Source organism: Onychostruthus taczanowskii, unplaced genomic scaffold, assembly GCF_017590055.1.
Source record: "Onychostruthus taczanowskii isolate IOZ18803 unplaced genomic scaffold, ASM1759005v1 scaffold10, whole genome shotgun sequence".
NCBI lineage: Eukaryota > Metazoa > Chordata > Aves > Passeriformes > Passeridae > Onychostruthus > Onychostruthus taczanowskii.
In genome coordinates, this window is record NW_024496526.1 from 1,741,631 (window position 1) to 1,768,483 (window position 26,853).

Genomic DNA, 26,853 nt, shown 5'->3' on the forward strand with positions numbered 1-26,853 from the left:
AAGGGAATGCAAGCTTTGGCTTCTGGAATTATCCCTGGGCAAGGGAAGCTTTCCTTTTGCGTAGCAAAACCCATCTGCAATGCAGATCCTACAGAGGGGGGAAAAAAACCTCCACACACAGCAAACAGGGGTTACCTTACTGGGTATCCTCCACCTGGGAATGCCCCCAGGAGCCAGCAGGATCCAGGGCAGCAGGGCAGCCAGCCCAGCTCTCCCGGGCCCATCTGAGCCACCACGTGCTGCCCTGCAGTGGCTCTGAGTGGCACTGAGTGGCTCCTGGGCATGCTGGGCTCCGAGGTGGCATCTGAGCACTGTCACATCCCGAGGCACAGCCAGAGCAGTGGGAGCAGGGAATGTGGCACACAGCCTGCACCTGGGAAAACTCCGTGGATCTGGTTTTGGGAGCTGATGTGCAGCCCCCTCCTGGCTCTAAGCCTTTAAGGTACTGTGGGAAAAATAGTAAAGGTTAGAAGCTCAGGGCTTCTAATTAAAACAGGGGGATTTTCTTTCAGTTTTGCCTGTGTGTTATTTGAAAATTGCCTAAAAATCTGCTGGATTGGGTTCTGCCTCTTCTTACCTTTACTATTTTTCCCACAAGGTACAACACTCACATCCCACTTTTGGAGAAGGGCTGCATGTGGCCTTTCCTCTCAGGAAATTCCCAGCTGACACTCAGCTGCCAGGAGCTCACCAACTTTTCTGGACAGGGCTGCAGAAACCCTGGAAATGCCCCCTGAGATCCTTCCAGAGATACTCCAAGATTGGATAGAAGAAACCCTGGAAATGCCACCTGAGATCCTCCCACAGATGCTCCTGGGATGGGGATTGCAGAGCTACAGCCCCACAAAGGCTCTGCCAGTTCCAATTAGGAACAATGCAGTGCTCCCACCCAGGCTCCAGCAGAGCCACAGCCTGACCCCCCAGCCCTGTATTTGCTGTTCAGCATCCTGCCCTGCCTCCTCCAGCTTCCCAGCTCCAGGCTTTTCCCTCCAGCCAGCCTTTGGAAGTGCCTCTGGGGAGCTGGAGGTGCTCCTCCTGCTCCAAGCCTCTTATTCAGCCCCTGGAGTATCTGTCCCTTGGCACAGTGGATTTGTGATCCAGCTCCTCCAAAGCTGGCACTGCCAGGGGTCTCCCAGGTCTTCCTCCTTGCAAACAGGAACTCTCTTAGAGTTTCCAGGTTTGGGTGCTGGCTCTCAAGCTGGATTTTCCATCTCCCCAAATCCAACAGGCTTATAGTTGAAGCATTAAGAAAATAAACAATAATAATAATAATAATAATAATAATAATTAATAAAAAAAAAAAAAAGAGCTGTGACTATTTCCATCCTGGGGCCCTCCCTGAGCTCCAGGATGCATCCATGCCTCTGTGGATGCACTGTGTGTTCTCAGTGCACAGGGGCCCTTTGTTCAGGGATCAGAAGCCAAGGCAGAAGGGCTGGATGAGGCTGGGAGCTCCAGGAATGCACCTTTCCCTGCCTGGCACAGAGGTCCCTAAACTGGCTGCCACCTCCAGCAGTGCCCCTGGGTGCAGGGGCACCTCCCATGGCCCCCTGCCTGCAGGCTGCTCCCTGGGAGACAGATGTTACAGATGTTTCAGCTCCTAGGATGTGTGTGACGCAACTCGCTCCTTACCCTTGTGAGCTGCAGTGAGCACAGAGATGTTCAGAGCCCCCTGCAGAAACACCAGGTGTCTGAAGCTTTGCAGGTTTTTAGTACCTGGACAAGGGAAGGGCTCTGCTGGTGAGCACAGGCCCGGCTGTGTGCCTGACCCAGCTGAGGCTGACCCAGCCCATCCTTCCTGTTTGCCACCAAACCCCCCTGCAGCTGCTCCTGCATCCAGGACCCAGAGCAGCAGAGCTGCCTGAGGTCCAGGCACCTCAGCTTGTGATTCCAGACCCCTGGAACCTCACTGCCCCATCCCAGGGCAGCTCCTTGCCACACAAACAGGCTCCTTCCTGCCAGGCTGAGTTTTCCAAGGGGCTGGGATGTGACCCCTGGTTCCTGTTTCTCCCTGAGGAGATCCTCCATCAGCTGGAGCTCCTCACTCTGATGATGCAGCAGTCACTCTGCACCCTCCCTGCTCCTTTTCCCTTGGATCTCACTGATGGTTGTGGGAAATATTTTTTCCATTCAAGAAAAAGAGGGAAATGTGGGAAACGGATTTGTAGAGAATTCTCAAAGCCTGACAGAAGGCTCACATAGTATACATCTGTATACAAACCTTGAAATAAAAAATACTAACTTAGAAATGCCATAGAATAAAACAGACATTATTAAGAAAGAAATAGAACTAGAAACAAGTTTCAAAAAATAACCTTACAAATAAAACTGATACTTTAGAGAAACAGAACTAGAAAAGATACATTGTAGCAAGACCCATGAAGGGTAACTTTAAATTATTACCTTTAAGACATCTACAGTATAATGTACCAAAACCTGATAGACCAAGAAAAGCTTATAATATATTAGAATTAAGAAATAATTCGCTTCTGATTATAATGGCATAAATTATAACATCTGTATTGTCTCACCCTTCACATAAGACTGAAAAGAAAATAAAAGTTTTTAAAACACCTCTCAGTTACCCCATCTCTGAGTCAAAAAAATACTTAATCCAACAATGGCAGCCAGATGCACCAGGTCTTCCTCTGGCTGAGAATTCTCCAGGCCTCAAAACCCACCTTTTTAAGCACTGTACTCTCCTTCATTACTGCCTTCCCTCCATTATCAGTTTCTCAAGTTTTACAATGCAAGGCTGTAAAATTCCACTTCTCAGAATTATTTATCCCCCCTGACACGCTGCCAGTGCTGGATCCACACCTCCCCTCTGCTCTGCAGACTGGCCAGGCACTCAGGCACCATCCACACAGATTTTAAAAGCAGGCAAGCCACTCCCTGAGGAGCAGGCAAGGACAAGGGCATCCAGTCAGACTAAGCCTTTTTCTGACCCAGAGATGGGGCAACTGAGAGGTGTTTTAAAAACTTTTATTCCATTTTTAGTCTCATGTGAAGGGTGAGACAACACAGATGTTCTAATTCACACCATCACAACCAGCAGCCAACTATTTCCTAATTACAATACACTGCAAGTCTTTCCTGGCCTATTCTTTGGCCTAGTCTTTTTTTTTTTGTCAGGCTACCTAAGGCTGGCAGGGAAGGACAAGGGGATCCCAGCAGCCAGGAGCAGGAAGGGCAGGAACACAGAGACCATGGGAGCTGAACCTGTCCCCACAGCCCCAGGCCTGAGCCACAGGCTCAGCACTCCCCAGAGCAGTGAAAAACCTCTGGAAGCCTCCCTGGCCATCCACACTGCAGGCATAAAAAAACCCCCTACATCCATGAGAACCTACAAAAACCTACACCCATGAGAACCTACAAAAACCTACACCCATGAGAACCTACAAAAACCTACACCCATGAGAACACACAAAAACCTACACCCATGAGAACCACGCTTTCCCACCCAGCCCTCACTGTGGGAGGGCAGGAGGCAGCCACAAGAGGCTAAAACCTCTCCTTAAAGCCCCAGATGCCAGTCCCTTTGCTCTGCCCCCTCACAGTCAGCATCACCTGGCCAGACAGACACAGAGCTGGCCCATGGCATTGCAGAGGTGGCCCTGGGGCTTTGTGTGAGGGCTTCAGTGGCTCCTGCTCCCGGCTGGAGGCACAGCAAGCAGCAGGAGCCCAAGATAGTGGGACATGCCCCTGGCACAGGGACAGGACAGGGAGCTCAGCATCCTGCATGGAAAAGCCAGGTGGACACGAAGCAGTTGTGAAAAATGCAGCTGACAGAGGAAATTTGGCTGGTTTGTAATTGCACCTTCCGTTTGCCAGGCTCCAGGCAAATCCCAGCTGCTCTCCAGAGAGGGGAGAGGCAGAGAAGAATGGGACAGCCTCAGAAATAAACCCTGCATTAACACAGACACCAAAAGGTCCAAGATGACACCAGCTCTCACTTCTATGACTGACCCAAGAATTACAGAGCACCAAGAAATCCAGCAGAGCATTCCCTGACTAAAAATAGGCCCAGCTAATTAACAAACCTTGTTAAAAGGGACACCCAGCAGCACCATGACCTCTGCTTTGGTTACAAAGGGATGATCAATATTGACTGTCTCAAGAGCAGCAGCAAATCCTTCAGGTGGCTTCAATGTGAGCAATGCTCAGCTGTGAGACTCAAAGAACCTCCTCTGCTCCTGCCCTGGGCTCCTCTTATAACCAGTTAATGCCATGTGTTGTTAGAGAGCTCAGCCCTTCCTAACCACTGTAATAAACACATATCAATCTCTTTCAAATTTAATAAATAGAGCCCCTAAAAGCTTTGCCTGGATCTGCTTTTCCCATTCAATTAATAGAACACAACACCAAAGTGATGAATTATTGAGGAGAAACACGAGCCTGGGCTTTCACAAACGCTCTACTCCAATGGCAATTTATTACAAATTAATAGTGTGCTGCAGCTCCTCCTGCTTCCTGGCAGCTGGGAATTGGTCAGGAAACTTGGGAGCTGCCATAAAACACTGCAGGCCTGAGCTCAAATCATCCTGGTGGGGTTTGGGTGGGAAGAGAGCTCAAAGCTCCAAGGGTTTGGGCAGCGCTGCCAGGGATGCACAGGGTGGGATTGCTGGGGGTCTTTGCAGGGCAGGAGTGGGACTGGATGATCCCCTCAGTCCTTTCCAGCTCAGGATATTCTGTGCTTCCAGGATTCTAAGTAAGAGGAGTCTGGAGAGTCCCAATCCCACAACCACCTTTTCTGCAGCTGCATTTTTGCAGCATTTGGGCACCCCTTACTCCTTTTTGGGTAACTTTTGAATGCCATTCCAACTCCAACACCTTCCACTATCCCAGGGTGCCCCAAGCCCCATCCAGCCTGGCCTTGGACACTGCCAGGGATCCAGGGGCAGCCACAGCTGCTCTGGGCACCCTGTGCCAGGGCCTCAGCACCCTTGCAGTAAATAAATAAATAAAGTGGGGGTGGAACTGGGGAGAAGGAGGAGGGATGAACAACTGACAGAAGAACAGGAGAAAACTGCTTTGAGGTGTTTTTACTCCTGGGACAGCACAGCTTGTATGGGAAGGATGCTTCTTTCACAGCCTTGCAGCACACTCCATGGGCAGGGCTGGCAGCAGGGCTGGAATCCCAGATAAGCATCTCTGAGCAGAGCTGACTATTGTGCAAGGATGATAACTCACATTTGCACATTCAGAACTCCAGTTGCTCAGAAGGGAGATTCTCAGATTTCTCACATCCTGTCCATAGCAACATACCTGGCCTAAAATGACCCTCTGACACTCTGAGAGAAATCCCAAATTGAAAAAAACAACTGAAAAAAAACACCTTTTCTGCAGCAAAGGGGTTCAAATGGCAACCAGACAGAAAGATACTTCACATTTCACCAAGCTACTGCCCTGGAAGCACTTGCAGGAAGCCCTCAGGAGCCATGTGGGGATTGACACTGGCCTGACTCATCCTGACTCCAGCCAGGGAATTCGAAGTTCTGGTTTCATGTGCTGCTTGCTAAAAATCATCTGAGCACATTGATCCTCCAAAGAGTTGGAGTGAAGGTTATAAATGCACTGGTAAATTCATCAGTGAATTGGTAAATGCATGGTAATTCCCATTCCAGTGGAAGGTGCCCTGCCCATGGCAGGGGTGGTATGAGCTGAGTGTTCAGGCCCCTCCAACCCAAACCATTCCATGCTCAGTGCCAGTGTTTGGAAGATGTCACAGCCAGCAGCACACAGACACCTCCAGTAGCATGGCAGCCACTCCACCACTGCAGGAACCCCCAAAAACACAGGTGAGAGACACCCAACCAGGAGGGACTTCCCAGTGATGTTTCTTTGTAGGAAGGAACTTTCCTGATAAACAACAAATCGTGGAACCACCACCACGACTGCTGTGCCACCTTTTCCAACCCCTATTAAATGTCCCACACCTGTTCCCCCTTCCCCTCCACCCAGCACAGAGCAGGAACTCAGAAAACCAAATCCAGATAGTTTTCCCAAGGTTTTCCCCAAGCTTCTCCTTCTCTTTGAACGATCTTCTCAGCTGAACCGTGGTGTTAAATTTGGCCAGTTCCCATCCTCACTCACAGCACAGCAGGAAACTCACTCACCTCCATTTTTGATGGCTCTGATGCCCCGATGGAAATCTTCAAAGCTGATAACTCCCAATCCACTGGGATCCAGGTATTTTGTTAGGTCCTTTACCTGCAACCAAAAAAAGCAGAGTTACCTAAGGAATCCTTGCAGGAAACAGCAGCTTCCAGCACAGAAACACCTTGCAACCAACTTTCACCTCTTTATCAGAAACTTGAGAAAATAACAGTGAATTTCTTGAGCTGACCCCAAACTGTGTCTGTTCTCCTTGAAGGGAACATAAGTAATCAGTACAAAGGGGTTAATTAGGACTTGGTTGGTGTTGAAACTATTGCTTAGCCTTGAAGCAGCATTTTGGGCAGCGTCTCCTGTAACATGGGCCTGCTTTGCCAGGGATTTGTTTATTTTTATGGGTTTTAAAGAGGTCCTGTCTTAATTGGGAAACTCTGTAATAGGCTGCCTGGTAGGCAGGCCCAATTAAGTGGATTTGGCGATAATGAACTGCTCCATGTTACAAATTTAGGCCATATAATTGAAACATTTTCCCAATTAGACAATGCCTGAGGGGAAGGGAATCACGTCAGGCAAGGGTTGGGATGGGGGTGCTGCAGCAAGGGGCACTCTGAGACCTGCTGAGGGTGGTCTGGGGTGGTCAAAGAGAATGGGAAAAGGGAAAAACCACAGGGCCCAAAAAGGGTCTCAAAAAGGTGCATTTGGTTCCTTCCTTCCTTCTGCCATGAGCAGAAAATCCTTTACACCAGATGCTTCTCAAGCTCAGACAACCAGACATTTATCCCTCATTTTAAGGGCTTTTGAGGCACCTTTGTCTATTTTTGCAGCACATCCTTCAATCCCAGGAGGAAGCTGGTGAGGTGAGAGAGGCGAGCTCCATACTCCAGAGGTGCCCACAGTGCTGCCCTCACCTGCCACACACACCCTCCTTCCCTTCCTCATGCACAGGAGGGAGTCTCCAGGGCTGCATTTGTGCAGTTTCAGTTTGGGGTTTCAGTTTGCTCTTGGGGAAGGAGCTGGTGAATCACCAAACCTCTCCTTTCACAAAGGTCTCAAAGGAGACTCAGCTCCCTGCCCATGGAGCTCAGAGCTGCCCTGCTCACCCTGCAGCAGCACTGGGGGGCTGGTTTGAGCTCTTTTTGGTTTTCTGAAAGCCAGCTCTGTGTTTCTATACAAAAATCACATCTACAGCGCACTTAGAGCTGTTCACCCATGTCTCCATGTGCTTTGGTCATCCCACATTCCCACAGGAGCAGCAAAAATTCCACTGGCATGGAGGAACCCACAGGGCTGAGACCATAAAACATGGAATCACAGAATATCCTGAGTGGGAAGGGAGCCACAAGGACATGGATTCCAACCCCCAGTCCTGCACAGACACCCCAACAATCCCACCCTGTGCATCCATGAGATCATTGTCCAAACACTCCTGGAGCTCTGGCAGCCTCAGGGCTGTGCCCATTCCCTGGGGAGCCTGGGCAGTGCCCAGCACCCTCTGGGGGATGAACCTTTCCCAAACTCCAGCCTAAGCCTGCCCTGGCACAGCTCCAGCCATTCCCTCAGGTCCTGTCACTGAATTCCAGGCTGTGCCTCTGTGGGAGTGCCACAAGAGGAAACCCAAATCCCCCAGGGCACAGCCTTGCCCACCTGCCAGCTGACTCCAGCTCAATCTGGACATCAGGAGGAATTTCTTCCCAGAAAGGCTGGTCAGGCGTTGGAAGGGGCTGCCCAGAGAGGTTTGGAGTCCCCATCCCTGCAGGTGTCCAAGGAAAGCCTGGAAGTGGCACTCAGGGCTCTGGGCTGGTGGCAAGGCAGGGATGGGTCACAGGTTGGACTCGATGATCTCAGAGCTCTTTCCAAGCTCACCTGAGATTCTGTGAATGGGAAGAGACAACACAAACACCTTCTCCAGTTTTCTAGAGCACTTTTTTTTGGCAGACAGACCTAAACTCACATGGCACTCTTGGGTGAGTCAGGTTTCTTGTATGTTAAACAAAGGTATTTGAGACTAATAAAAACAACCCATAGGAATGTGTCGGTTCCAGTTAATGCATCTGGCAGCTGCCTGGATGAAGCTGTCACTTAATTTGTTATCTGTGTACAGAGATAACAGAAAGGCAAGTGACATTTCATCAGACTTGATAAGCCTATAAGGGATTAGCATGACACACTCTAAATTACAGTTTCTGTGGTTGTCAGCTCCTCAGGACCACAGAGGGCTTCAGACCCTGGTGCCAATGCCACAGCAGGGCACCTCACCCACCCAGAGCTTGGGCAGGACACACAGGGAGGTATCTGCTTTATATAAAAGAGAAAAAACAAAAAGATATTTAAATTGGGCTGTAGGCAGGGGGAAATGAGGGGAAATGGCTCTGAAAACTTCCCAACCTGGACATTATGGATGCAAACAAAAAGAGGCACACGGTGAAGAAGCTGGATCAGTCTGTGCTGATCCAATCCTGCCTGTATTTGCTGGCCAGGCTTAAAATATCTATTACCACTTGAGACACCAACACCAGGCTGAGGTGAGTGGCTGCTGACACTCCAAAGAACCCACAAACAGAACACAAGGATATTTGCTATGCCTGCCTGGTCCCCACAGCCCCTGGACTCCTCCTCTCACCAAGGATCACCCAGAGTGGAGCTGGAGCCCCTCTGCTCTGGAGCCAGGCTGGCAGAGCTGGGGGTGCTCATCTGGAGAGGAGAAGGCTCCAGGGACACCTCAGAGCCCCTTGCAGGGCCTAAAGGGGCTCCAGGAGAGCTGGAGAGGGACTGGGGACAAGGCATGGAGGGACAGGACACAGGGAATGGCTTCCCACTGCCAGAGGGCAGGGATGGCTGGGATATTGGGAAGGAATTGTTCCCTGTGAGGGGGGGCAGGCCCTGGCACAGGGTGCCCAGAGCAGCTGGGGCTGCCCCTGGATCCCTGGCAGTGCCCACGGCCATGTTGGACATTGGGGTTTGGAGTAAACTGGGATAATTTTCTTCATTTGTTCATTTTGATGACTGGGCTAAACCCAGTACCTTATCAGGCATTTGGGAAAACCACCAGCACTGAAGCTCAAACTGCTTTAGATGCATGCAGTAGATGTGAGCAGCTCTGAGCTCCCAGATTTGAGGGTTTCAGCTGAAGCCTGAGCACAGCAGCTCCCACCACACTCCTACTGGCACACCACCAAACTGAACACCGAGCTCAAGCCACGAGACAGAAGCCACAGTCCTGCTTTTGGCCAGCAAGAAACACTTCAAATACAGCTTTTGCTTCCTGTGTGTGTCTGTGGCTGCTCACAAACCCTCCTTGGAGCCTGAGCAGCTGAAACTCAGAGCATTAAATAGTGAAAGAGGATGAGGTGGTTTAAATAGCTGACTTAAATCCTGCTGGAAAGTGAGAGGTTTAAACTGCTTGAAGCCAGCCAGGCTGCCTGGAGTTGAGCACAGCCTCAGGCAGCAGGAGCACATCTGAGGGTGACATGTGCCAAGGGGGCTCTGGTCACCCCTGTGCCAGGGACACAGCTCAGACCAAGGGATTCCTCCTGGAAAAGGACATGGGGCAGATGGGGACAAGGAGGGGAGGTCACCTGGCACCTCAGTGACACACCAAGGACTCCTTGCAGCACCCCCATCCCACAGCCCCCGTATCCTCTGCAACCCCAGGCTGCTGCATCTCCAATCCCCAGGACTCTGCTGCCAAGCACACCCTGCTCCAGAGGCCCTCAGAGCCCACGCTGTGATGCCATGGGCCCCTCCCAGCACAAAAAGAGTTTCCTTGCTTTGATGCACTGAACTCAGCTCAGCAATGACCCCGAGCCTCCAGCAGCGACAGCTCCACATTCCAGCTCACACACAAAGGCTCGGCACTGGAAGCTCCCACGGAGGTGAAGGATTCCCCAGCTGTGAATTCCCTGTTTAGAAAAGGAAAAGGAAGCCCTAGGCCTCTCCTCACCATCCTTATGGATGCTCAATGTCTCCAGCACACAGCAGATGGATTCAGCAGGACAGAATATCCACTGTGCTTGTTTTAGGTGTGATCCCTCAGGGAATTTAGGGCTGTGCTGGGCAGCCAACCCCCACTGCAACCCCTGAGCCTGCCAGCAGCTTTCCCTCCTATCCTGGCAGAGGTCAGGGCTCAACCAGATCCCAAAAAGACATTCTTTGGAGGGTGAAGGGGGGTGGGAGATTTCTAGTGGTCACAGCAGCCAGGCACCCCCCTAGAAGAGCTGGTGGAGCTCAGAGCATCAAATCATGTGGTGTCTCACAGGGATGGTGCTGCCCTGGGAATAAAATCAACTCTCAGGGCTGCTTTAATCTGCAGAGTCTGGAAGCAAATCCAAAGGAGGCAAAGAGGAGGAATGAGCACTGACAGATTCCTGACAAAGACCCCAAAATACCCAAGCAAATGGGCTGCAGCTCCCACCAGAACAGGGAAGGGAAAGGGAAAGGGAAAGGGAAAGGGAAAGGGAAAGGGAAAGGGGAAGGGGAAGGGGAAGGGAAGGGGTGTCCTGCTTGGCTGAGACAGGACATGAAAATCCAAGTACTTCTCATGTAACTTTAATTACTCTCCCCTGACTGCCAGAAGCCCAGATCTGCTCTGAACATCCTGTATCTTTGTATTGTGACACAATCCCTGAACTCAAGCAGAGAGGAGGACGAGCACTGCATTGGCAGAAGTGCCAAACTGAGGGATTTTTAGCACTAAAAAGGAGGCAGGGCTCACAGCAGCTGCTGTCCTCTCTCTCATCCAGGTGTGTGGCCTGGAGTGGCCCACAGGAATTCACCTGAGAGAGAACACACTGTATAAACCTCTCATGGTTACACAAAGGTGGATGCAGCACCTCCACCCTCCGTGTTTAACATAAACATGAGCTCCCTAAAAACCCACCTCGCCTCTCAGGGCTAAACCAATCCTTTCAAAGAAAAATGTCTATTTTTAAATGCTTATGACAGAAGCCAGAGTATCCTTTTTTCACTTTTGGGAAATGGGCTGGAACTGCTGAAGCTCCTGCAGCCAAACCAAAGGGGCTGTGCCAAAGACACAGCTGTCCCCACAGAGCTCCCTTTAGAGCCCACACTCCCTGAGCCCAGGGGCTGCAGTGGGATCAGTGAAATGCACTGATCCCTGCCAGTGCAGCATTTCTCTGGGGTCAGAGCACATCCATCCCCCGTGCTGGGTGCTGAGAGAGCATTCCCAGCCCGGCAGGGTGAGCACAGCTCACGCTGCCTGCCCGCACTCTGCAGGGCTGGGAAGCACAGCTGCACCATTCCCAAAGCCAGGAACAGCCTCCCAGCACTCCACTTCTGTGCCTTCATCACCATAAACAGCCAGGCCCGGGGGGAGGCTGACAGCTCTGGCTCCAGCCCTGTTCTCAGGATCTGACTCCCTAACTTGCTGAAGGAGCTGGCACTTCACAAAGCACTCAGAACCTCAAAGCAAGTTTCTATTCTGCTGCAATTACACCTAATTAAGTAACCTTTAAAACACCCCCGAGAGGAGGATCTCATTACAGGGAGCAGCCCTGGCCAATTGTGAGTAAGCAGTGCAAGAACTGCATTATTTATTTCACAAGTGGCAGTGCTGACCCAGGGCTGCTGCCAGGATTTTGCTTTCCCAGCCTTTCCCAAAGCTCCAGGAGGAGCTCAGCGGGCAGATCGAGCCTGCCCAGGTCTCTGTTTAAAGGTCCATCACAAGCAATCCTGGTGAAGATGTTTTCTGCACCATCCCTCCCTAATCTGGCCCAGAGATCAGCTCATCCCTCCCATCCCTTCATCCCCAGGCTCCAGCACTGCAGGATCCAGACACTTTCCTGAGAAGGAGACAAAGGAAGCCTCAGCCTGGTTTGTTCTCATCTTTTTCTGCCACAGAAGAAATAATCAAAGCTCCTATTTAAGGCAGAAGGGAAATAAACCTCCTGTATTTAGCAGGGGAATGATTATGGCAAGGATAAACCTGCAAGTGTTAAAAGCAGAGGAATGGGAGAGAGATCACCCACAAACAAGACAGAGAAGGAACAAAGTGAGCAAGTCCCAAGGGGAAGACAGATCCTCTTCCCAGGAAGACCAGATCCTTACCATTTAATACACTCACTTGCCTAACAAATCTTCGTTTTCCCAGGAATCCAGGAGAAAAGCTTCTCAGCCTGCCACAGCTTTTGCTGTTCATCACCTCCTTGGGGCAGCTTCTCCCCCAGTCTTGCCCCAAACCCCAAAGCCTCTCCCAGGCTCCTTCTGCAGGAAGTACCAGAGTGGAGAGATGCAAATACAGAATGGACAGGAGAGAACTCCCTCCCCACCAAACTCCTTTTTTCCCCTTTTGGAAGGGGGAGGAAGAGATGTCCAGGCCAGCTGTGAGCAGAACCAGCCCAAAGCTGATGCTGAGGACCAGATCCCCTCCACACACTTGGGAACCAGCAGAGACTTTCCTTCAAACACTCCAAATTCACCAGGAAGCAGGAAAAAAAGCCAGAATATGTTTCAAAGAGCTGGCAGCCAAAGAAGCCTGAGGACCCACATCCTTCCTACCCACAGCCAGGAGAAACCAGGACAAACAGATCCAGCCAGGCCCCAGTGCCGAGCCTGGAGCTGAACTGGAGACCTCCACCACCTGCAGCACCCACATCTGGAATTTTGGGGTATTTTCCCTGCTGGTAGAAACTCCTCTGGTCTGTACAGGACCTTTCTGGACTAACCCCACCAGCTCCATGGATATCTGGAGGCAGGAACACCTCCATGCTCAGCAGGGCTTCAGGAGCCTCAGTCTGTGGTATTTAAGTGTGTTCTCAAATGCCAAGTGTGACATTTCCAAATTATCCCTCAATTGTTGCCACTGAAGCATAAAAACATATTTAAACAAACAACTTCAAGGATGGTTTGGAACTATTAACAGGAATATAAGTTACGCTGAGATGGTTTTAATCCAAATTTAATTGTTTGTCTCAAGTGTTCCAGATTTCCTGTCTCTCCCTAAGTGCTCAAAGGCTTCAGCAGCCACGATGCTCTACTCTAAACATTTATTTGTTTAATGAACTTGAAGAGGGTTCTTCCTCCACCCTCCAAGCCTTTGTTTCTAGCTTTTGTTCCTCTGATGACAAGGGAAACCCGTTCTCACCCTTCCAAAGACGGCTCAGGGGCAGGAGGCAGGGATAAATCAAGAAAGAAAAGAAGGTTTAGAGCCTGGTTACTGCAGAGATAAAACACACACCCGGGTGGAGCTGCCCTGGGGCAGAGCCCAGTGCCACAAGAGCCACCCTGGGCTGTCCTGAACAACAGGGACACGGAGCCTCCCCAGGGGCTGGAGCTGATCTGAACAAAAAAAAAAAAAAAAAATCCCAACACAGTCAAACACATCAGGAGGTCACATACCGAGGACGAGGCATTTTAAGATGCTGAATGTTTTGTCTGGCGTGGCAAAGCTCCCTGCAGCAAACCCAGGTGTTCCTGTGCTGGAGCTGTTTGGTACCAGAGGCTGCCCAGGCTTAGAAGTCCAGGATATATAGGTGTGTGAATCCAGCATTTCTGGGGTTTGCTTCCCTGTGCTCCCCTCCAGGTTGGAAAGCAGCACAAAACATCCATGGTACATCCCAGACTGAACCCTCCCACTGGCCTGGCACACTCGCCCTCCCAAAGCACAATGTACAGGCTGTAGCTCATACATGGATTACAGTCAGAATCACTGAATTATCTGGGTGGAAGGGACTTCAAAGCCCATCCAGTGCCACCCCTGCCATGGCAGGGACACCTCCCACTGTCCCAGGCTGCTCCAAGCCCCATCCAGCCTGGCCTTGGGCACTGCCAGGGATCCAGGGGCAGCCACAGCTGCTCTGGGCACCCTGTGCCAGGGCCTGCCCACCCTGCCAAGGAACAATTCCTTCCCAATATCCCATCCAGCCCTGCCCTCTGCCAGTGGGAAACCATTCCCTGTGTCCTGTCCCTCCATGCCTTGTCCCCAGTCCCTCTCCAGCTCTCCTGGAGCCCCTTTAGGCCCTGCAAGGGGCTCTGAGGTGTCCCTGGAGCCTTCTCCTCTCCAGGTGAGCACCCCCAGCTCTGCCAGCCTGGCTCCAGAGCAGAGGGGCTCCAGCCCTTGGGGCGTCTCCATGGGCTCCCCTGGACTGTCTCCAGCAGCTCCAGGTCCCTCCTGAGCTGGGGGCAGAGAGCTGCTCCTCTCAGCTGTAAATGCTGGGATTCTGGGGTACACAGAGCTGGGGCAGCAGAGCTGAAGCTGCAAACAGCAGAGAAGGAACCTGCCTGGCCCAGCCCTGCTGTGCCTGCCACCCTGGCAAAACTGAAATTATTGTACCACAAACAAGCCTGAACCAGAGACCAGCAAAACATAAAGACTCATTTCTTTTTCAGAGCTGCTTCAGGTTATTCCCCTCCCTTTGCACCCCTTCGGGCAGCTCCAGAAAGGGCAGTTTGTGTGAAGGACACACAGCCCACATGCCAGAGAGGGGAGAAGAGCCCAGAAGGGATGAAGGGATCAAAGGCTCAGAGGTAGATTCCTGGAGCAAGGCAGAAGAGGCTGAGATTCCATGCATAGTTTGGGAAGCCCAGGAGCTCAGGGACTGTAAGCACTGGGCATGAAGGCATCACCAAGCAAGCAAACAGCCCATGGCACCTCTCCCAAGCAGGAGAGAGGCCTGGCATGTGCTCCAAGGCTCTGCAGGTGTGTGCCAGGCTGGCAGCCAAGCCTGCCCTGCACAGGTACCCAGCTGTGTGCCCTGGGCTGCCACCAGCAGCTCTCCTTCACCCACCCCACGGTGCCACCATGGGATGGATGCTCACACGGCCTGGAGGTGCAGCTCAGAGCACAAGAGAATTCCCTGCTGCACACCAAGAACCCTCCTGCTCCCAACCAAGGTCTCCAGAATGCTCCTATTGCACACCCAGACCTCCAGCATGCTCCTGCTCAAACCAAAGCTTCCAAAATTCCGCACGGACCCTTCAGGAAAGGTTCCACAAACCTTCCTCTGCTTTGTGCATCCTCCCTGCCAGGACAGTAGTCCCAGAGTTCCAAGCAGCCAGAGAGGATTAGCTGGTTGCTGCATCCATTTAGCAAGCACTGGGAAAAAATTCCACAAGGATAGCCAAATTTTGTTTTTTCCCCCAGCTGTAAACTCCTCACACACACCCAGTGAGCAGGGTGAAGAACAGCCACTCCCCTGGAAAAAACAGGGAATGTGGCCAGGCAAAAGGGAGGCAACAGCTGCCTCTTCACCCCTGCCCAGCCAAAGGCAGCCCCAATGGCCCCCCAGCTTCTACAGCCAGGCTGGGACTGCATGGGCTGGATGTCATTCCCCCATCAGGGACTTTCAGTGCAGAAACCCCTTCTGCAAGCAGAGTCCCTGGTTTCTGTGTTTGCTTGGGATTTTGTGCTGTGTTTTTCTGGGATGCAGAGCAGCCTCACCCTTTGCTTCCTGCCTCATCTTCCTCCCCTTCTTCCTCTCTAAAAGCTGCTGGTTGGGGCTCCTTGGACTTGTGCACGTTCTGCTGGAGCCCAGCTTCCCCCTGGATTCTGGCAAAGGGATTTTCCACAGCCAGGCCCTGCCAGATGACGCAGCTCCCACAGCAGCTCCTCTCGCTCTGCCTTTCCTCCTCCTCCTCCTCAGGGGACAGGAGGAAGCAGGAACAGGCTGAAAAGCCCTTCCAGCAGCAGCAGTGACTCAAACACAACGTAACAGCACTGGCATTTCACCACGGGACACTGCACAGAGGGAACAGGAGCTCTTTCTTCTGGAAATCTACAATGTGTTATTAAAAAAATAAACTGGGGCTGCTCACCATGCTGCCAAACAGGGAAACAGCCTGGAAACGAAGCTGTAATCCCCCTTGGGACACTGACAGGACACAGGACATCCCCAGAGCTGTCACCAGCCCATGCCACGCGGAGCTGGGACACACCGGGACACACAAAGAACTCAGGAATTCATGTCATTTCATCCAGCACAAAAATTCCCAGCAAAAACCACTGTCCCTCAGTGCTTCAGCTTCAACAGGATCACAGAATGTGGAAACAGGAAGAAAAGGCACTTTAGTCACTGGTATTCCTGGGAAAAGGGGATTTGCTGTGGCACTGGAAGGAGCTGGATGGAGAGAAGTCTCCCAGCAGCCTCCACAATTCCCTGCTTTAAGAGCAGTTTTCTCCCTAGAGAGGGAAAAACCCTGACCAAAATCAGGAATTAAGTGCCTGGACCAAGCCCACAGCCATGAGGAGCCCTCATGCCAGCAGTGCTGGAGCCATCCCTGACCCACTGAGGCTCTGTCCTGGGTTGGAAGATGTGGGACATGGCTGGGGTGTGTATTCTGTTCCCACCTGTCAGAGCTGGGCAGTTCTCTTCTGTTCATGGGGCAGTTTTCTTTATCTCTCCCACAACCCATCCTCCCTCCAGGAGATCTCTGCTGCCCATGGCCAGCGAGTGTCCCTGCATGGCTGATCAAATTCCAGCATCCCATGGGGAGATGCTCTGCCCAGGGGAGGAGCCCAGCATTCCTACCTGGATACAATCTGAGCCTGGAACAGCACAGCAGCCTTTGCCCACTGCATTCCCAGAGGAGCAGCTTTCTCCTGCCTTGCATTCCCAGAGGAAGAGCAGGCCCATCTCCAGCAGCCCTGGAGCTCCAGAGGAAAACTCCAGCCTTGTGCAGGATCCCTGCTCCAGCAGAACCACAGCTGGCACTGCAGGAGGGCTGAGCCCCCATGGGATGGGACTGTGCCACCACCCTGACACACAGGGGGTCAGCTCCTCTTCTGACTCTGGCAGTGTTGGGAGTTTTTTTTGTTTGTACTATTACATTTGTATTTTTAATTTCCCTAGTAAAGAACTGTTATTCCTCTTCCCGTATCTTTGAGAGCCCCTTAATTTCAAAACTGCAATAATTCAGAGGGAGGGGGTTTACATTTTCCACTTCAAGGAAGGCTCCAGCCATCCTTAGCAGACACCTGGCTGTTCAAACCAAGACAGGCTCTCACATTCTCAGTTCCCTGGAGGAAAAGCCCAGCCCAGCCCCAAAAGCTGTGCCAGGGAAGGATGCACCACCACTCACAGGGATTTGGGCTCTTCCAGCTGCTTGCCCCATGGAGCCAACACCAACACTCCAGCTCGGCACTAGTGGCACTTTGGGAGGAATTGTCCCCATGGCTCTCCTTGGTCATGTCCCCTTTTCTCCCTCACCCCACAACCCACAGTACCATAATAACTTCCTCTGCCCCACACCAGCTCCAGCAAAAGCTCTACAGGGAAGGGGAAGCCTCATCAGAGCCCAAAATTTTGGGAGAAGAGACTGTGCTCTGAGCCATGCAGGAAGGCCAGGATGGCACTGCCACTGCTCCATGGCATCTTCAGGGCTGTTCCTCAGCCTTGGAAGTTTTGGGATCCCAAAACAAGGTTCCTGCCAGGTGCCACTGATGTGCACTGTGACTCCCCTGTGAATACAGAGCTCTCTTTCAGCCTGGAGCTGTCTGCTGCTACCAGCACCCCAAAGGCCTCCAACACAAGGACATGGAGCTGGAGCCATTCCAGAGCCCATGGAGATGCTCCAGGGCTGGAGGCCCTCTGCTCTGGAGCCAGGCTGGCAGAGCTGGGGGTGCTCACCTGGAGAGGAGAAGGCTCCAGGGACACCTCAGAGCCCCTTGCAGGGCCTAAAGGGGCTCCAGGAGAGCTGGAGAGGGACTGGGGACAAGGGATGGAGGGACAGGACACAGGGAATAGCTTCCCACTGCCAGAGAGCAGGGATGGATGGGATATTGGGAAGGAATTGTTCCCTGTGAGGGTGGGCAGGCCCTGGCACAGGGGGCCCAGAGCAGCTGTGGCTGCCCCTGGATCCCTGGCAGTGTCCAAGGCCAGGCTGGATGGGGCTTGGAGCAGCCTGGGACAGTGGAAGGTGTCCCTGCCATGGCAGGGGCGGCACTGGATGGGCTTTCAGATCCCTTCCACCCAAATGTTGGAAGATCCAAAGCACAGACACACAAAGATAGGAACAAGCAGTGACTGTGAGAGCAGCCTGAGGAAACCCCTGATGTTTCTCCCACTGTGGCGGCAGCCTTGTCTCTGCTGGGAGGCCTCAGGCCTGAACCTCAGCACCAGCCTTCCCTGTGTGGGAAGGAGACTGAAAGATGCAAAGATTTGAAAGTGGAAAATGAAAGCTGAGAGGAACTTCAGGGCTCTGCCTGACATGGGACAATGAGGGGAGCACCATGTCCTGCAGCCTGGGCAGGCTCAGCACCAGCTGCACTGCACAGGTCCCAAAAACCTCGTCAGGAGAGCAGCCCAGAGCACACCCAGAGCATGGACTGCGCTCTGAGAGGAGCTGGGAGCGCTTCTGGCATGTGGGAGAGTCACTGCAGGTACAAAACGCACAAATCCCCAAGGGCAGAGTCACTCTGTGTCCACAGGCACCTGCACATGGGGACGAGGCCTGGGATCAGCCCCTGGATCGGCCCTGGGCCCTCCTGGCAAACACACCCGGAGGGGTCCGGGAAGGGAACGGGGCTGGGAAGGGGCTCAGGGAGCTGGGAAAGGGGCTGGAGCACCAGGAGGGTCTGAGGGAGCTGGGAAAGGGGCTCAGCCTGGAGGAAAGGAGGCTCAGGGGGGACCTTGTGGCTCTGCACAACTCCTGACAGGAGGGGACAGCCGGGGGATCGGGCTGTGCTCCAGAGAACAGGGACAGGATGAAGGGAAACAGCCTCAGGCTGGGCCAGGGAGGATCAGACTGGATACTGGGAAAATTCCTTCGTGGGAAGGGTGGTCAGGCACTGGCACAGTTCCCCAGGGCAGGAGTGGACTCCCCATCCTTGGAAGAGCTCACAAAAGAAGTGGATGTGACACTGGGGACATGTTCCAGTGGTGGCCCTGGCAATGACTCGATGATCCCAGAGCTCCTCAGAGCCTCCCTGACTCCCAGCCCACAGAACCAGTCTGGCAGCTTTGTACCTCCATTCTCCACGGGTGCCTGAATTGACATGGCCACACAGAGAGAAGGGCTCCCACTGCTCCCCCAGGGCTCAGCAGGGACCGGCCCGGGGTGCCAGGCCAGGAACCCACGCGGGAATTATGGAAAGATGGAGCCAGGCATGAGGAACAGGGAGAGGCAAGCCATGCTTCACTGCCAGCAGGTTCCTAGAGCTGGAACCATGTTGGTTCATTGCTGTTCAGGTTCCATTCCTAGGAAAAATGTTGGTGCCAGTGCAGAGGGGATGGTGAGGGTGGCCCAGCAGAAACTTTCCCTGCCCAAGCAGCTGAGGCTAAAGGGAAGTAATTTGTTTTGCAAAATTCCAAAGCCAGGAATTAAAAAAAAAAAGGCCCCTGGGTTCCAAGCAGATCATTCCTCTGATGATGAGCAGCAAACGAAAGTCAAACAGGAATAAAGTGGAGAGTAATTCTGTGGGCAATTGTAATGATTATCAATTATTGTCTGGGCTGAGTTACATAATGCTATCAGTAGCCTGGGAATGCTTTGGGAGAGGTCTCTGTGGGCAAGAGCAGTTCAAAATGAACCCTGTGTTGTGGTGCACTATCATATTCCAGTTAATTATGGTGACCCCAATCCAATTTTAATCAAGCACAGCCTCAAGAAACACTCTTCTCCTGAGAGGAAGCTTCTTGTGAATCCACCTCTCTTCTCTCAGTATTTACAGGGGGTTTATAAACGGAGAGGGAGAAGGAATTTTACACAGGCAGTGACAGGACAAGGGGGAAAGGTTTGAACTGAGAGATTTACATTGGATATTACAGAGAGATTCTCCCCTGTGAGGGTGGGCAGGCCCTGGCACAGGGTGCCCAGAGCAGCTGTGACTCCCCTGGATCCCTGGCAGTGTCCAAGGCCAGGCTGGATGGGGCTTGGAGCAGCCTGGGACAGTGGAAGGTGTCCCTGCCATGGCAGGGTGTGGCACTGGATGGGCTTTAGGTCTTTCCAGCCCAACCCTGAAGTCCCTCAGATGGTCCCTTGGCTGCTGCTGGGGCAGTGCCCACCCCAGAGCAGCTGGTGCTGCACCCACACCCCAGCCCTGCTCCCTCAGCCACAGCCCGTGCCAGCTCTGCAAAGCTGGGGCTCGTGCTTCTCCTCCTCCTGGATAACCAGGGTTTCTTTATTTGCAGGAATGAACTCCAGAGGAGCAAAACTAACCCTGATCAAAACAAATCACAGCATGGTTGGAGTTGGAAGGGACCTTAAATCCCATCCAGTGCCACCCCTGCCATGGCAGGGACACCTTCCACTGTCCCAGGCTGCTCCAAGCCCCATCCAGCCTGGCCTTGGACACTGCCAGGGATCCAGGGGAGTCACAGCTGCTCTGGGCACCCTGTGCCAGGGCCTGCCCACCCTCACAGGGAACAATTCCTTCCCAATATCCCATCCAGCCCTGCCCTCTGCCAGTGGGAAGCCATTCCCTGGGTCCTGTCCCTCCATCCCTTGTCCCAGGTCCCTCTTCCAAAAATCCACCCCCACTCCACCTTCACTGCACTCTCAACCTGCAGGAGCCAGGCAGAATAAAAGGTTGATTTAATAAACTGGGAGCTGGGATAAAATTACCACCAGCACCCTCCTTGCCAGCCATGCAGACAAACCCAGCCTTTGAGCATTCACAGTCCTGCAGGCTCCATCCCTCCAGGATAAGCCATCCCTCCATCTGATCCCAGCCACAAACACATCAGCAGAGCTCTGCCCAGCTCTGATCTGCTCCCAGCCCTCCCCACCACTCCCAGGAGGCCTCCCAGGAGCTTAAAGCCAAATCCAGGCAGGAGCAGCTAAAAAAACCCAGGAGCACAGGAATCATCTCTTCCTTGGAGGCTTTTGGGATATTTATAAGTGAATCAAGTGAGCTGAAAACGGAATTTGCAAAGCAGCCACCACCTCGCCCAAAATTACACAAAATATGTTGGCTTGGAAGCGTTTTCCTCTCTGAGGGAGAAAGAAAAACTCCTGTCTTGGAGCTCCTGGAGCACACAGACCTGTTATTTATTGATGGTGGTAAAAGCCCTTTGAAGAGGGAGGAGAGGAGGGAGGAGGAGAGGAAAGGGCTCCCACCCAATCTCCCAAAACCCACGAATTCCCTGCCATGATTTTATGTGGGGGAAAAAAACTGGGCCCTTGGTCAAAGCAAGCAAAATATTCCAGATTTGTTGCTGTCCCAAAGCACACAGGGGTGTCCACAGGGACCTCCTGCACACCCAGAGCATCCCCCACTGCCAGCCCAGCCCCTCTCCACAGCAGGAACCAAACTCCAGGAGCTGGACTTGGTGGTCCTTCCAGGCCAGGACATTCCATGTAGTTAAACAGCAATTAAAGCCTCTGGAAGGTACAGCAGCAGCAGCACAGTTGGAGGCAATTTAAGCCTCACTGGCCTGTGAAACCATGAGAGGTAATTTTAGAAATCTCTTCATAAAACCAGCATTTCCTCTGCTCAAACGGGGTAAGAACCATGAGAAAATGAAAAAAAAAAAAAAAAGGGGGGGGGGGTTTCCTCATGACAGAGATCATTAGATTTCACAGGGAGAAAACCAAGGGGAAGAGGGAGGACATCCCAAATCAGCTGCCAGGTCAGCATGGCCAAGCGAGATGGAAGGGGGAAGCCCTGGGTCCAGGTTCCCACCTCCCCAGGATGCACCAGAGGGAGCAGGAACAGCCAGCCTGGCATCACCACAGGGGGGAACCTCTAAAAACTGCAGTTTGACACTACCCAGACTTCAATACAGGAAATAACTGCCGGGTTTTCAGATTGTTTTATTCAAAAATAAAAACCAACTGCAGGATTCTTTGCAGCTGCTGTCTGGAGTGATCCCTGTCAGCCCCCAAATGGGATTTGTTCTGCAGCTCTCAGCTCAAGCTGGGCACCCCCTTCCAAGAGGCTGAGAAAAGTACAAAAACCTGATAAAACCCCTCAGGAACCATCCCCAGAGGGAAAGTTAAAAGCTCAATATGGAGAGCTCAGCTGAGGATGAGCTGACGTGGTGGCAGGACAGGTACTGAGGGATGGAAATGTTAAAGAAAGCAAAACAAATCCCACTGGAATGAAGCTCAAACTGATCATCAAGAGGAAAAGGAAAAGGCTGAAGATCCCTTGGAACAGGAGCCTTTGGAAGTGAGTGAGACAAACTCTGGGATTTCTCTTAATTGAGCCAAGGCAGTGAGATCATGTGGTGCAAGAGGCTTTTCCTTCTCCAATTGTCTGTTAGATCACAACAGAAAAGGAAAAACAACCCTAGGTGCCAGCAGGATGCTTGTCCTCAGCCTTACAAACAATCCATTCTCCTCTGAGCCTGCTGGAAATAAATCCAGGGAGAAAAGCCCTGGGCTCTGTCACCTCAGCCAGCCAGACACAATGTAGGGCTACGGTGGGCAAGACACAGAAAATTTAATTTTGGAACGAAAATTTAAACCAAAAGTGGCTGCACAACGGCCTTAGGTTCTGTGCAACCCCCAGAAGTGTGACACAACCCCTCCTGCTTTACAAGGTGACATAAAAGTGACATCAAGTGTGTCCCCACCTCTCTGCTCGCTGTTTAAGCCAATCCTACTCCATCCTTCTGCCCCAGGCAGGGGCTCCAGGGAGCAGCAGATCCCAGAGAAAAGCAGGCAAAAGGGGCAGGAAGGAGACAATAACAACACAGCACCACTGGCAGCTGCCTCCCAGGTGGTTTGGGAGCAGTCCAGGGGTTTTGGATGAAAAAACAAGTGGTTCTCAGGGAAAGTCAAGTTGTCCTCAAGACTTTTCTGTCCCACATCTTGTTTGTAAATCCATGGAGCATATCAGGGGTCCAGGGGAACCTTCCAAGTGGCAAAACAGTCCATGCTGGACAAACCCCCTCCCGGGAGAGGCTGTGGGGGGACCATCCCAAGGCTGTCCCCTCCCTGCTCCAGGCCACCCTTGGCTCAGGTGTCACCCCCAGCACCACCCTCCCACCACCCCTTTGAAGATGAAGGTACTGGCAAGAGCTCAATCCTTATCAGCTGTTATCACTGCAGATCAAAACAAACTGCCTTTATCTCTGCCTTCATCTCTTCCCCATGCCAGCAGCACAGCCACAGAGCTCTCCCAGCCAGCCCTCCAACACCCCAAGCTGCTTAAGCAAAACCCCATCCCAATCCCATTTTCTACCCCCATGGAGAGAAAAACACCCAATTCATCTGACCAGAAACCCACAATCCCGTGGTGTTTATGGAATAAACGCCAGCTGGTGCCTTCCCTTTGACATTTAGCTAATAATTGTTGCAGCCAAACGAGCTGACAGCGCTCACTCAGCAGCCCATGAATGCCTCTGGTGTTTGACTGAGCGCTAAAGACAACACTTGCTGCTCTCCAGCTCCTCAGCCATGTGGATACACACACACACAGGCTCTCCTGCAGCCCTCTCCAGCCTCGGCAATCAGCTGCTTGTGCTTCAGTTTAGCCATTTGTTCCACCACTATGAAGCCACTCCCGTGGGCAGGAGAAAAGGAAGCAGGTATCTCCAGCAAGGGGCTGGAATTTGTTCCTCATTAACTGCCCTGTGTGATTAGCCAGGCAGCATCACACCTGACCCCTCTCTCCCAGCATCCCAGGCATGGCTGTGGCACAAGCTTCATTCACACCTTGAGGGTCCCATTTAGTCCCCTGAGCACTGTTTTACCCACTGGGGATGTTCCTGCCCTTTAACTCCCACCTGAGCTGGATCTCCATTTTCCAGAAGCTCCACTTTGGACCCAAGTTCCAGCTGCTTCACAAAAAATAGGTCAAGGAACTCCCCCAGAACTGCTCCCTTTATTACTCCACACATCAGGGGGCTCAGGTTGGATATCAGGAAAGGTTCTTCCCCAGAGGGTGCTGGGCAGTGCCCAGGCTGCCCAGGGAATGGGCACAGCCCCGAGGCTGCCAGAGCTCCAGGAGTGTATGGACAACACTCTCAGGGATGCCCAGGCTGGCATTGCTGGGGGTCTGTGCAGGGCCAGGAGCTGGACTCAGTGATTCTGGTGAGACCCTTCCCCCTAAATGGGACCCTGAAGGTGTAAATAAAGGTTGTGCCACAACCAGAACTGGGGTGCTGTGAGAGAGGGCTCGGGGTGTGATGGCTGCCTGGGTAATCACAAAGGGCACTTAATGAGGAACGAATACGATCTGCTGGGAGCTTACAGACCCAACCACCAACCCCTTCTCCTCCTCCCTCAGCGTGCCCTGGTCCTTTCTAAGCTGCAGACTCACACCAAGTCCTCCTGCACGCACAGGCATCACCTTTCCTCCTCTGCCAGCCCCCTGGAGTGCCCAGGACCTGCTGGCCCAGGCAGTGCCACACCAAGCTCCCTGAGGTGCTCAGCACCTGCTGTCCCAGCTGTCTTGTGTGCCAGGAGCTGCCTGGAGCAGCCTCTTGCTGAAGAGAAATGGCTTTTCAAAGCATCATTTATGGCAGCACGGGCAGCATTGGCTGTGCTCAGCAGGAGGGAACAGGGAGCTGCAGAGCCCCTTCCCAGACAGATCCATGAGGACAGACACCATCCAATGGCACAAACCCTCCAGGGACACCCCGTGAGCTTCGAGTGACCTTAGCAGCCCACAGCCACTCCCAGGCCGTGCTCTGGGGGTGTTTTCCAGGCTCAGTGAGGCCCCTCTGGAGCTCTGGCTCATCCCCACACCAGCACCGGGCGCTGCCGGGCTGAGCTGCACCCCCAGAGCCGCCTGCCACGTCCCCTGCCACGCACACGCCACCTCCTGTCCCCATTCCCCACGTCCTTGGGCCGCTCCACGCCAAGGGACACAAGGCACACAGTCCCCTGGGGAGGTGGCACGGTGTGCAGGAGCCCCCGTGGACAGTCTGCTCCTGCCCCTCTGCTGGGACAGCAGTGGGACACGGCGGTGGCACAGGGAGCCTGGCCCGCGGCAGGACAGGGCACAAGAGAGGATGCAGGAATAAAAGCCTCTCTGCTAGAGGTACCCGAGCTCACACCTTGAGACCCCCTGCACACACAGTGCCCCCTCAGCAACACAAGGAAGTTCCCTGTCCCCATTCTGCAGGGCTGTTTTTCTAAAATAAATGCCTTTGTTTTATCTTTGAGAGGTGTTTCTAGCAGGAGGACAGGGACAAAAAGCCCTCCTCCACCGAAAGCCTCCTTCACACATGATTTGCTTTGTCATGGCACTTAAATACCCGCGCAGCAGCCACGGATGGAGAACGAGAGCAGACCGGGGCAGGCACAGGAAACTTCACAGCAATACCTGCGTTCCTTAAAAAAATAAATCTTCTTTTCCTGGTAGCGATGCCAGCCCAGGCCAATGCAAGAAACACCAACAAATCCATCTCCATCCCCTGGTGAGCGCTGCCGGGGCTTGCTCCATTTTGGGTCAGCCCAGGCAGCTTCAAATTACATCGCCCGTGATCTGCTGCAGGGGAACACCGGCTCGCCAGGGCACAAAGCAGCAGAAAATGGGAAAAATATACAATCAGGCTGTCAAAGCCGGGACGAGCGAGGTAGCAGGGAATGGCCTGGGCTGGAAAGGCCCTGCAGGATCACCTCGCTCCAACCCCGTGCCACCGGCGGAGATGCTCCCGTTACAGGGGGACCCACGGTCAGCAAGGGGGGCACGGAGCAGCCTCAGGGCCCGGCATGTCCCCCTGGGCAGCCGAACCCCGAGGCGGCAGCGATGGAGAACAAAGAGCCGCGGGCTCCCGGCGGCGCTGCTCCCCGAGCCCGGCAGCTCCGGCTCCCCGGGGCGCAGCGGGAGCCGCTCGGGCCGGGTGCCCTTCACCCGGGGCGGCGGCGATGCCAGCGCTGTCCTTGGGGACACTGCCGCTCTCCAAGGGCCGCAGCCGGACAGAAGCCACCATCACCATCATCCTCGGGCCGCGGGGCCACCGGGCACCAAGCGGTGCCGCCACCCCCGGTGCCCCGGCCCGGGCCCAGCGCGGGGCTCACGGCGGGCAGGTGCGGTGCCCGGTGCCCGGTGCTCACCTGCTCGGCGCCGTAGGCCGTGGCGAACTGCACGAACTCCTCCACGCGCACGAAGCCATCGCCGTCGCGGTCCAGGGCGTCGAAGACCGGGCGGAGGCGCGGCTCCTCCTCGGGCGGGGGCTCGGCGGGGCTCTCCGGGCCCGGGCTGCCCCCGGCCTCCCCCGGGCACCAGGGCGGCGGCGCCGCGCCGGGAGCGGCGGGCTCAAGTGCCCAGAGGTCCAGATCCAGCTCCGGCTCCGGGCCCAGGTCTGCCTCCGGTTCCAGCTCCGGCTCTGGGTCCAGGTCCAGCTCTGGCTCCGGTTCTAGTTCCCGCTCCGGTTCTGGTTCCCGCTCCGGTTCTGGTTCCAGCTCCGGTTCCCGTTGCAAGTCCAGGTCCGGCTCCGGTTCCAGGTCCAGCTCGGGTTCTAGGTCCAGCTCTGGCTCCGGTTCTGGTTCTAGCTCCCGTTCCAGGTCCAGCTCCGGTTCTGGTTCCAGCTCCGGCTCCGGTTCCAGCTCCGGCTCGGGCCCCGGTCCCGGCCCCCGGGGCAGCGGGGGCTCGGTCCCAGGCGGACGCAGCTCCATCTTCACCGCCGGCGCTCCGCGCCCGCCGCCGCCCGCCCCGGGCCATGCCCCGCGGCCATGCCCCGCTCACATCGGGGCGGTGCCGGTGCCGGTGCTGTCCCCGCGGCACTCACGGCTTTGTGCGAGGAACGCCGGCCCCGCCCGCCGACACCGGGGACGGCCCCGCCGGTCCCGCCCTGCCCGGGGAGCGGCGGCTCCGAACGCCGGGGCCGCGGGTCCTGCCCGGGACCGGGGATTAGGGGAGGCGGCGGCGTGGTGAGACCCTTCCCCCTA

The 26,853-nt window shown here is 53.9% G+C and overlaps 1 protein-coding gene across 2 annotated transcripts in view; it reads right to left on the reverse strand.

Moving 5' to 3' along the window:
* Positions 1–26,815, reverse strand: part of RAB11FIP3 (RAB11 family interacting protein 3) — a 79,643-nt gene extending 52,828 nt beyond the window's left edge. The window contains exons 1-2 of one of the 2 annotated variants that reach the window (XM_041406626.1): positions 26,020–26,815; positions 6,120–6,213 (exon numbers count right to left, since the gene is read on the reverse strand). In XM_041406626.1, the coding sequence (XP_041262560.1) occupies positions 6,120–6,213; positions 26,020–26,580 (655 nt within the window). In that variant the 5' untranslated portion in view covers positions 26,581–26,815. The remainder of the gene's footprint in view (positions 1–6,119; positions 6,214–26,019) is intronic. The other variant, XM_041406635.1, reaches the window with a different exon arrangement.
* Between the last annotated feature and the right edge of the window lie 38 nt (positions 26,816–26,853).